This window comes from Nicotiana tomentosiformis, chromosome 5 (genome assembly GCF_000390325.3).
Source record: "Nicotiana tomentosiformis chromosome 5, ASM39032v3, whole genome shotgun sequence".
Lineage (NCBI taxonomy): Eukaryota > Viridiplantae > Streptophyta > Magnoliopsida > Solanales > Solanaceae > Nicotiana > Nicotiana tomentosiformis.
In genome coordinates this window covers 46062295-46075127 of record NC_090816.1, presented here as the reverse complement: position 1 = coordinate 46075127, position 12833 = coordinate 46062295, and the positions used below count along the sequence as shown (strand labels likewise).

Below are 12833 nucleotides of genomic sequence, written 5' to 3'. Positions count from 1 at the left end.
AAATCTTCAAATCCTGAAAACCTTCAAATCCTGAATCTGCCTCGGCCTACCAATAAAAAAGAAGCAAAACACATGAAATAATCATGAAGGATTACAGTTGATAAGACTGTCATTAGGATTTTTCTTGTTAAATTTCTTCTTGAATCCTCACATCATATATACTGAACATTTGTCGGGTTAACACAACTACAGATCACCGACTGCATCACTAAGGAAAAAGAAATTCCTAAACTTTTCCCTGGCAGCTTCAAAAGCAACAAAAAAATGACATGCTTAGACTGTTTATTAAAATACAATGGGAAATCATCAACATCGCCTAATTATACTTAAAATGAGAGGAAACTTATGAAATAACTAATTATCAATACAATGAAAATCAAAATATAAGGAAAGCTTCATCGATCTTAGACGCTTTTTAATTAAACTAAAAAAAAAAAAGAATTTGACTCTACTCTAATAAGAGAGAGAATTTACAGCACAAGCTTGCACCTGGGTATCTATTACCAGACATGAATGAGCAAATCAAAAAAATTAATGACACGCATGAACAAAATAAAAAAAAATAATATCCAAGGGAACAAATATATTACCGGGTACCTACAAAAAGAATAAGAAACTAATTAATACCCAACAAATGGTAATCACCAGAGAAAATGCAGTAACCAAATAAAGATTGCAGGATAAAAAAAAACTCACCGATAGAAAGAGCATAAATTTGAAAATTGAACATACAAAAAGTTTGGAACAGAGAAAGAGAAGAAAAAAGTGAGAGAAGAAATTATAGAGACTGATGAGGAAGAAAATAGGGATAGGAAAACTGATTGAGAACGAAATACAGATTAATTCGGAAGAGAATGGCTATTGGAAGCCACTTGTCCTACACGTGTAAGTAAAAAAAGGAAAAGGATGTATCTGATAACAAAAGGTCGTTGAGAATAACAGTAATTTTAAATTTTCACTCTATAAAGAAAAAGAAAAAGAAAAAGAAAATATAAATTCATTTGGTGATTAATTATTTAAAAACTAAAAACAGGTATATTGTTAGAAGTTGAGATGTCAGTGACTTTGTGAGACGTTTCTTATTCAAATGTTAACTATGTAGTATGTACCGGTAAAGTAGCAAGTAAGTATGCAAATACAACTCCTACAATAAAAATAAAAATAATTTTAAAAGGCATTGGAAAGATCCTAAGAAGTATTTGGGTTCTTTAAAGATGGGTAGAAACAGATAGTGGAAAGATTGTCTGAATAAAGGGGAACTTTCACGTGACATCATAGAAGAAGAAAATTTGAATTAACTGCCGAATTGTTTGTCATGGACCAAACCGCCAAAGCCAACGACCATGACCATTTCTATCCTGTTCGACTAAGGTTGCAGTTAAGCAACAGATAATGCTTCAAATATAGGCCTACTTAAAGAGATCAGGTGCAATCCAATAAAATTGATACTAGTTCAATAGATATGCCTAACCTAAATAAAGAAAACTTTTATACAAAGTGAAGACTGAGGAGGCCAACAGATGCGTCAGGGAAATCCTCTTGTACTATCTGATACAAGAAAACCATAAGAATGCATCAACACAGGCTAAAAGAATATTACTAAATCTTTTGGCAAAAGCTAAGATTTTGTAAAACGTTCTCTTGCCACACTATGTATTGCTGAATATTTAGATAAAACGAATCTGTTATAAAATATAGCTCAAAGTAAAAATATAGAACAAGGAAAAACAAGCTAGGAGATATAGAGAGAAAGAGATAGAGAGATTCTTATTTCTTCAATTGTGTTCTTTCCTATCTATTACAAGGCCTTTATATAGGTATAAAAAGTGAAGAATCACTATTGTAAAATAGTGAGTGGAATGGCCACTATTGAGATAAATGGCCACTATTTAGTGGAATGGTCAATACATAAATATGTCATTAAGAATTTGAGATAAAGATCATGGAGAAAGATCATGGGGGAGGATACGGAGATAATGAAGAAGAGTAGTGAGCATTACTCATTTGGTGGTTATGGACATCCACCATAATTCAAGATTTTATAACACTCCCCCTTGGATGCCCATAGATAATATGCCTCGTTAAAACCTTACTAAGAAAAAGCTATGTGGGAAAAAATCTTAGTGAAGGAAAAAGAGTACACATATCTGTAATACGCTTTATTTGTTGCCTCGTTAAAAACCATACCAGAAAAACCCAGTGGGACAAAACCTAGGCTAAGGGAAAAGAGTACAGCGCGTATCTTACTCCCCCTCATGAAAACATCACTTTATTTCTCGAAGATGGCGCATTCCAATCTTCTGTCTCAACTTCTCAAATGTTGAAGTTGGTAATGCCTTAGTGAACAGATCAGCCAAATTTTCACATGAACGAATCGGTTGAACATTAATTTCACCATTTTGTTGAAGATCATGCGTGAAAAAGAACTTTGGTAAAATGTGATTTGTTCTGTCTCCTTTGATGTATCCTCCTTTCAGTTGAGCAATGCAAGCAGCATTGTCTTCATATAGTGTAGTTGGATTATCTTTTTTCATAAGAAAATCACGCATTTCCTGAATATGGTGAGTTATTAATCTCAACCAAACACATTCCCGACTAGCTTCATGAATAGCTATTATCTCAGCATGATTTGAAGATGTGGCAACTGTTATTTGTTTCATTGAACGCCATGATATAGTTGTATCTCTATATGTAAACAAATAGCATGTTTGAGATCGGACTTTATGTGGATCAGACAAATAACATGCATCGGCATAGCCAATCATTTCTGACTTGAATTCATTAGAATAAAACAATCTCATATCTAGAGTTCCCCGAAGATATCTAAATATATGCTTAACATCATTCCAATATCTTCTTGTTAGGGAGGAGCTGAATCTTGCTAATAAGCTTACTGCAAAAGCAATATCTGGCCGGGTATTATTGGCAAGATACATCAGTGCCCCAATTGCACTAAGATATGGAGTTTCATCACCAACGAGCTCTTCATCAGTTTCTTGAGGCTGAAATAGTTCTTTATTTATGTCAAGCGATCTCACAATCATTGTGGTACTCAATGGAGGTGCATTATCCATGTAAAATCACTTTAAAACCTTTTCAGTGTATGTTGATTGATGGACAAAAATTTCATTTGTTACATGTTCAATTTGTAGGTCAAAATAAAATTTTATCTTACCAAGATCTTTCATTTCAAATTCTTTCTTCAAACACTCTACAGCCTTTGAAAGCTCTTTAGAAGTGCCAATGATATTCAAGTCATCAACATACACAGCTATGATGACAAATTCAGATCCAGACCTCTTAATAAAGACACAAGTGCAAATAGAGTCATTTTTGTACCCTTCCTTTAGCAAATACTCGCTAAGGCGATTGTACCACATCCTCCATAATTGCTTCAATCCGTATAAGGATTTCTGAAGCTTTATTGTACAAGTTTCCCTTGAACTTTTATGTGCTTCAGGAACTTTAAATCCGTCAGGGATTTTCATTATACGCATATCAAGTTTTTCATGTATTGCCAGATGAAAACCTGAAATGACTACATCCACCATAAGAGAACATGTCTATATATAATCAATGCCAGGATATTTACAAATCTTCTTGTGACATAAGTCGTCTTTATATCTATCGACTTGACTTTTTTTTCGCACAAGAACACATTTATACCTCCACTGGCTTTATATTTTTAGGTGTTGGAATATCCGTCCGACTTCACATTTTTCAGGTGAAGTCAATTTTCATTGTGTATTTTTCATTTGGCCAATCATTTATCTGTCCAAATTTCATGACAGATTTGAGCTTAAGATTCTCGTCAATATTAATAATATTGAGCGCTACATTATATCAACAATATCGTCAACGATCATTTTATATCGGTTCCATCGTTACCCAAATAAGACATAACTTATTGAGATATGTTTATCTCATTACTTTCATATATCTGAGCCTCTCCCATGAGGTCTTATAAAGTGTTATGTTGTGGTGCTCTTATAGAGAACTTGCCTCCTTAGTATGACCATCTTTATCATTTGCTCATATCCTTCTTCAAGGAGTTTTATCTTTGGAACTGATTGATCTGCTACGCTTCTTGCGTGCCATAGACTCTGTCCCTCGTGGACTTTATTCTATTTGGAGCATTAGCAGTTGAAAAATGACATTTAGCTTTGGGTCAGCAAATACGTATGGCAATAATTTGTAAATGAATTATCACTTGAACTTCAAGTTCATATTTTCTTGTACGAGGATCTATATGTATTCATAATAATTCATTCCACGTATCACTTTCTTAACTGCCCATTTTCTCCCCCTAATGTTGGGATCACCAACACATTTCCCAACCTTCTTTGGGAACTCATCTTTGTGCATTAGGATGGCATAATTAAATCACATAGCATATCCATATTTCTAGATGGAAATTATTTGGTTCCTGACCCTGAACCGATTGTGATAGGGAGAACTTTTCATAACTTGGCTAGATGCGTACAAGTGTTGTTGTATATTAAATAATACATCGCATACCAAATTTTGTTTTGGGAGTTTTGTTCTCATAAGCAATGGTTTAGCTATAATTGAAGGCATACAATTTCTGCTAAACCAACTTAGATTTAAACCAACATTATCAAGATAAATCACCATAATTTATATTCTGGAACTGTGCTCTAATAATTTGAGCAAGCAACCTTGCAAAAGTCAAACTGTAAGTTGATAACAAATGCACATGTGACCATACAATATATGCATCTATTAAAATCATATAATAGTAAACGGTCCATATGGCAGGTGACTGGGCCCATATATTTATCATCTTTTATTCGTTCCAGAAATCAAGGAATTCATCCAAACCTTAACTGGTATATCATGAGAATAAGTAGCACAAGAGAATTCTTGAAGAATCTTCTACTTCTTCAGTATATGCCAATGTGAATTCTCAATTAATTTTCGAATCATAATTGAACCGGGATGCCCAACCGGTCATGCCAACTAATATTTATTTCAGTAAACCTTTAGTTTACTTGTGGCATATGATTCCATCATCGTGCTTATACTTGTGTAGTACAAATAGAAGAAAAATTGGGTGACATTTTATATTTACCCGGTATTATTAAAGGTAAAATGAAGATAACCAATCTTCCTTTCATTTATAGTGTCAATATGCCAACCACTTTGACTAATATATTTAAAATTCAAATATATATTTGATATGACAAATTAGCTCTTTCAGAACTTTTAATTGATTTTGTACTGCAAGATCTTTTGTCACACCAACCATATATTGAATGTCTCCTTAACGGATAAAATCATATCATAATGATTGTCATGGTCAAAATCATCATAAGCAAAATCATTTATTTCTTTAATTTTGCTTTTAATAACCTTTTATAAGACATGGCAAAATATTTGCGGCATACCACATGTACGCGACCAATAACGTATTCATGTAACCACATAGTAATGTTCATTATCTTTCTTTCTCTCAAACCTCCCGTAGAGGTGAGTTGTAGTATTTAATCAACCATGCATAAATACATTCTTATGCATAATTTATATCATATATATATTTTCACATTCACTTTCAGGAATGAATTTGCATTTATAATGCTTATCACAAGTCACATTTTCAAGGAATGAACCATAATCATCTGAACGTGCATTTTATTTACAGACCACACTGATACATATTTCCTTCACATTTGAAAGATTATTTTGAGAACCATTATTGTTCTCCCTTTTACAATAACCGTAATGATGACTATTATTATTTTGGTCTTTGGCACACCCACATTCATTCGTCAATCACTTGTATTCATTTAGACTTATTATGCACCGCTACCACATTCACTTCAAGAATGGAGCAAATCAAGTGGGATGTGCTTCATGCCTTTTTATGAAAAATATATTATTTTTCTTTAGTCATCATTATAGCATCAATATGGTATATTGGGACTCAAACCCAATGCATTACCAATATAAAAACATGTTATGCCATAATGAATTAGGACTCAAACCCAACTCTTATCATCATGGAGCATCAGGACTTGAATCTGATGTCTTATCCTCAATCAATGTCATAATCTGTCAAAGTAAACTGGGACCGTAAAATATTACCATTCATGATTATATGCATATATGAATTAAGTTTCAACAATACATATAGAATATAATAACTCTTATGGTCAGAATATTTGTTGTAAATTATATTGGAGTTCAAATGGATCATAAATCAATGTCATAATATCTCTTGAATCAATTTTAGGATATTACTAGTGCAGGGGCTAATTTAAGACAGAAAATATAAAGAATATTTTCAAATGTATGTATCAGAGTGATTTTCTTTCGATATAATTTTAATTGAAAATAGATTCTGGGGGTAAGTTGTACTTATAATTTTAAAATCATGTAAACATAGAGTTGTAATACGTCTTCAATTATAGTAGTAATTTTGATAGTCACACTACTTCTCCAATTTGGTAATCATTTTAATACCGTGCTCATCCTTATAAATGTAAGTCTAACTCAACATCAAACAAACAAAACTAAATCTCATGCATCAAGAATCAAAATATGTAGGAAGGGAAAGACCAAACATACTGCTATAGTTCGAGCTAAGCCATTCTTTTTTTTTAATCATTAGCTTTATGTACTATTAATAAATATTATATGATCTCAAAGATGCCATATATTTCTACTCATAAAAACACCACTATAATGAATGAAGGCAAAGAAATTTTACGTATGGTCGTACTTGATTTAACAAATTCATTTCTCTGCAAAACTATAATTATATTATCGTGTAATATAAACTATATTAACCCTTAATCACAAAATAATTTAATATTAGAATGCATAGTGAAATTTACTCTCTGGACAATAAAGATCTCGTACATCTCAGCTTCTTAAATTTTCACTTTGGGTTTGGTTTAGGCAACAATTATGTTCCTTATTGATAATTAGGACTAAAACTCTACGAAAAGAAACTTCATATTAGATCTATTTTTTTAGGATTAAAGAACATAAAAGTTGATATTTGTGTAGTGGTATGAATGTATAAACCCTTACCATTATGAAAAAAAATTAGAATAAAGTTACCTTGCTGCCAAATTGGTATTGGCCAACGCCTGAAAGTTAAAGAGCACCTACCACATAATCTTGATAGAAGATTATGAAATGAATCATTCGTGCTGATAACGTGTTATAAAATATAGCTCAAAGTAACAATATAGAACAAGGAAAAACGAGCTAAGAGATATAGAGAGAAAGAAAAGAGAGATTCATATTTCTTCAATTGTATTCTTTCCTATCTATTACAAGGCCTTTATATAGGCATGAAAAGTGAAGAATCACTATTGTAAAATAGCGAGTGGAATGGCCACTATTGAGAGAAATGACTACTATTTAGTTGAATGGTCACTATATAAATATGTCATTGAATATGTCATTAAGAATTTGAGATGAAAATCATGGAGGAAGATCATGGGGGAGGTTATGGAGATAATGGAAAAGAGTAGTGAGCACTACTCCTTTGATGGTTATGGACATCCACCATAATTCAAGATTTTATAACAAAATCCATGTTGTTCCCAGAGTCGAGGCTTCAATCACAAAAAGCTTAGCTTTACTAAAATAAAGATTGGATACAGATTCTCACTGTTATGTACAAGAGAATTTTAGCATACATTGGAAGGTGACCAACTGATAACCGCAATCGAGGTTATTTGAAAAAATTGAACTAGGCTCTGGCCCCTTCCTTTCTCTAATTGAGTAGTTTCCATGAACCATGCGATCAGAATTACATGTGGACAAAACTTACAAAGTCATGGTTTGGATACTTCATTAAGTACAAGAGCAGATTACAAATGATGATGAACCAAGGATGCTCCACAAAAACCACTTTTTGCCCATGACTCAACCAGCAAAACTGATATGGACAGGAAGCCAGCAGTTTCATTTGACGAACCTTCATGCCTCAACTGCAGTTGCAGCATCTTCATCAGTTGTATCGTTCAAAACAGCCTCCTCGACAGGGTCTACATGTATAGACTCCACATCAGAACCCTTTTCTTTGTCCCCGTGGTCCCAAAGCTTTTCTCTAAGTTTCATCATAAGATCTTCCCTTGCACTATCGTTCTCAGCTAGGAAATGTTTTACAGCATCTCTACCACGAAGGCTCTGATTGTTGATACTGTAATAACCACCACCACCCTTTGTGATGAGCTTATGTTTGACTCCCAAGTCAATGAGTTCAGCTTCACGGGAAATTCCCTTACCAAACTCAAGCTCAAACTCTGCAGTTCTAAATGGAGGAGCATGTTTGTTCTTTACAATCTTAACAAGAACTTGACTTCCTATGGTCTGTAAAATAGAGACTCTATATCAAAAAAAATGCCAGTACAATCAGATTTTGGACAGTTCATGTCTCTCACATTAGCTCAAACAAAGGGCATTCAAGTCAGTAAAGCAAACATGGAACTCTCCATGCACAAATCATAACAGAAGAGCGACTGAGGATACAGCTATAGTTTCATAATACTATGCTTACATAAGAGCTTTATACAAGAATTCCAGACAAGGATGTATAAAATAACAAGTGCCGTAGGCCCATAAGTATATGACCCCCCCCCCCCCCACGTAATATATATGTACATCTATCTAACTTCTTAGACAGGCACTCATTTTGAAACCAAAAGAACAAATTGCTTTCCCAAAGAAAGGAAGAGAGTATTCATAATAATGAAGTTTAAACATGGGAACACTTGAAGCTGAATACTAAAATGTAAAACAATACATCTGAGAAAATTGGAAATTAGAAAAGTCAAATTCACAAAACAGATTCCACTATCATACGCAATTTTGGCAATCATGTTTCAAGAATAAGAAGAAAAAAAAAGAAAGAAAAAAAAAAGGTAAAAGGACACCACTGTCTATCAAGTAATGCTTCAGGTGGTCCTGCAGTCTCAATTTGTATATACTCTTAAATAAATTGGATATGCGCACAAAATATTGAAACTCTAATATCTTGATCAACAGAGATTCATACCTCTTCCCCCTTCTTGACGAGCCCAATTCGCTTTATGTTTAGACGCACAGAAGCATAGAACTTCAAGGCATTACCACCACAAGTAACTTCAGTAGGCCCTCCAAATCCCCCAAAAGTTGATAGCTTTGACCTGACCTGAACCAGGGTGCAATTAATCAGAAAAGATTATTAGACAAACTAGATATTTTGCATGTCTCTATCAAAATGGAAAATACACAGGGAAATACAGTAATCCAAATATGCAATTTAACCCCACTGAAATATCTCTTAACTCCGACCGAGCAACAGAATAAAGGAAAGATGAGGGCACGAAGCATGATATGAACTTAGGAAGCCTAAGGCTCTTGCCTGATTTATGAAGATTAAAATGGTCTGTGATAGCGATAAAGAATGACTCAGCTTGCGGAGTGCTTGACTCATCAGTCTAGCTTGCATTGCCATATGAGCATCTCCCATCTCACCTTCAAGCTCACCTTTTGGGACAAGGGCAGCCACCTGCCATGGAAGTCAGTTGTCAAAAGAAGTTTTTGATAAGTGAAGATTATTAATATAATTGACTCTGAATCAGATGATCATGAAAGCAACAGAACTAGAAGAATGCAGCAACAGTTTTAAGCTGCCTTACACTGTCCACAACAACAACATCAACCGAACCACTCCTTATAATTGTATCCACCAGACTAAGAGCTTGCTCACCACAATCTGGTTGAGACAGAAGTAAGTTCTCAGTATTTACTCCAATGGCCTCAGCCAATGCCGGATTAAGAGCATGCTCAGCATCAACGAAGCAACAATAACCTACAAAGAAACAAGAAGCATAAGTAATTCATGTGTCAGTTGTAATAAGCTAAAAATGCATATAACCTGTTTGTCTCGAGAGGAATTCTTGAGCCTCTCCTCAACGAAAGAAAAAGCACCAGGACGCCTAGAACTCCAAACAGATTCATTAAGGGAAAGAGCTGACACCATATTTTAAGATAGGTTATTCTTATCTGGTGCTTTCTTGGCTACCATATGTGTATGTAGTTAGTGCACAAAACAAAACAATCCGACGATTTATCTTATTACACCATGTGTAAGATAGAGTATCATCCGGTCCTCTGTGTGGTGCATCTGTGGTCTCTTCCTCAAAGCTCAAACCGTGTCAACTTATTCCGAAAGAATTTGAAAAGCTCTGGTTCAATAAAGTAACTTTCATTTAGATTAACTTCTCTTTTCTTTCTACTTTAGTAAAAAAATCTTATCTTTTGCTTTAACAAAATAGAGCCAAGTCACAAATGATATTCTAGGGACAAGATGCCCATAGTTTCTGCTCTCAGGTCTTTTTTTCGATTTCATAGTCCTAATAGATTTTGCAAGTGGAAAATGAGAATGCATGGCTGTGAAGTACAAAATAGACAAACCTCCCTGTTTCTGCGCCTCAGCAATTACATGCAGAGCAAGAGTCGTTTTTCCTGAAGCCTCCGGACCATATATCTCTATTACGCGTCCCTGCACAAAAGCAATAAATAGGTACTAACGTAGATATGAAAATAACCTGCCGGCCTAACATTGATCAGCAACTACTTGTTTCTCACATATCTAGAAAAGTAGTGACTTAACTGCCTAAAGTAACAAAAGATTCGTAAAGAACTTTGGTATAAATACGAATTTTACTAGTTCCTCAAAGTATATCAGAACATTATTAGCATAAAATATCTGGAATCTAAGTGTTTAAAATCACCATTTGTATTCACCATATTTGGAATGCCCAAAACAGGAGGAGTTGGTATTTATTTTTTTACCTTAGGAAGCCCCCCAATCCCAAGGGCAGTATCCAAAGAAAATGATCCAGTAGACACTACGGGAACTTGTTTTGGGGACACTGCGCGACCAAGCCACATGATAGATCCCTTTCCAAATGATGTAGTGATCTGATCTAATGCTTGTTTCAAAGCCAAGTCTTTCTTGGACAAATTCTCTTCACCTGAATCACTGCCATCTGAGTTTGACTTTTTCTTACCTGAAAAGGAATAGAAGACTATGATCCATGAGCATCAGAAGAGGACAGCTTTAATGTCTAAATAGAAATAAGCCTTTGCACATTTTGAACAGGACACAATGGAAATTATTCGAAATATATCAGCAAATGATACATTTCCATAGATTTCACATCGGTGGACAGACACTGAAGTGTGAATAGAAGTATCAAAGCCCAACTAACAGCTTTCACGTCAACTACTTCAGTTATTCAAATTAAAGTGTGACAATTTATTTGATATATTTTTCCTTCTAGACATAACATTTCATAGTAAATACAGATTTTTTTATCAAATTAAAATATGTGAATAGGAAAAAATTCCAAAACCAAGTGCATTATCAGTAGAACAAAGTGCAACGTGAGTAAATGTTTTAAAGTACATTAGTAGTACTATAAACCAAGACCTGAATTTACACACCTCGAGAAGAAAAGTAGCATAGCTGATCCAATGCCCCAAATAAGCTTCTTCTCAAACACTGCATATAAAGAAACGAACAGACATTGTTGTTCAAATGTCGAGTATTTCAGTGTTTGAATAAAATAACAAACCAGCTTCTAGAAATATTTCCCCATCACAACTGGCACCAAAATATTTAGAGCAAAAAGCCACAACTGCAATAGCTAAGGTCTTAGTGATCTCTTTAGCATAGCCAATTTATGCTCTTTTGCAACAAAAAAAAAAATGACTTCAAAAGGAAATAGGTTTCTTAAAAAATATAAAGAACTCACATGTGGTTGCGACGAAAGATATGTTCTGAGAGAAGTAGCAGTACGAAGAAGCCTCGCCATTAAGTCAAAACCCGTTCACAGTTTACTGATGATTTGATAATTCGAAAAATTGCTATTTTGCTGCTATATCATCATTCGGCAACTTTTCGACAAGCTTATGGGTGTGGGTTTTTGACTATTTGTGGAAAAAGGAAGATTTTGAGAGTGAATTAGGGTTTAATAAGGGGTTTTGCATTTTCCCTCCTTTTTGAACTATACTCTTCTTGTTGTTGGCCTTCTCGAGAATTAAATAGAGTGAAATTAAAACCCCTTTCTTTCGCTTCGGAGTTTGAAGTAGAACTATTTCAGCTACACCCCATGAAGTTTCTAATAAGTACACTAAAAAGTCGAAATGGCCAAGTCTAACCCTAAGTCATTATGCTACCATTTGATCATAGATTCCCAATTTAGTTTTAAAAAATTTAATTTAAGCAAATTTTGATTTGAAGATGAAAATTTTTTTGGACATTATTTTTCAAAATATATATGAAACGTGACTTATGCTCATATCCAACAATACCAAACAAACAAACTTGTTAATCCTGTATATGCAGAACCTTCATCGATGTCATTCATTATCATTATCACATACCATAGTCCTGAACATAGATAAATTTGACACAAAATCATCATTTTTATAATGAACTATATAATACATTATCCTAAAACCATAACCTGATATTTTAATATCAACTGCTAATAACACAATTATTAGCTACTACAATTTATCAAATTGCAATAATATTACAAGATCCATCAGTCCAAAAAAATGATAGTAACTAGCCTGTGGATTAGTTGGGTCATAATAGATGATGCACTTTGTTATAAAATACAAAACTTTGGGGTAATTTTAAAATTGTTAAAAAAATAAAAGATAATATTTTGGGCTAAAAATAAGTGTAGAGTTAGCTTTGGGATTTGAGAAATTTTATTTACAAAATATGTCAAAATATGAATAAAATCTATAAACAAACAGGTTTTGCCAAAAAAATTTAAAAAAATAACTTGGCA

General features: G+C 33.8%; 1 protein-coding gene across 1 annotated transcript; it reads right to left on the bottom strand.

Moving 5' to 3' along the window:
* Positions 1-7590: 7590 nt before the first annotated feature.
* LOC104121604 (DNA repair protein recA homolog 3, mitochondrial) lies at positions 7591-12085 on the bottom strand. The gene is made up of 8 exons (XM_009633632.3): positions 11784-12085; positions 11473-11530; positions 10819-11036; positions 10438-10525; positions 9660-9832; positions 9383-9529; positions 9035-9169; positions 7591-8349 (listed from the first exon to the last, which is right to left on the bottom strand). Exons 1-8 carry the CDS (start codon positions 11841-11843, stop codon positions 7957-7959), a joined length of 1272 nt encoding a protein of 423 aa, XP_009631927.1. The 5' UTR covers positions 11844-12085; the 3' UTR covers positions 7591-7956.
* Between the last annotated feature and the right edge of the window lie 748 nt (positions 12086-12833).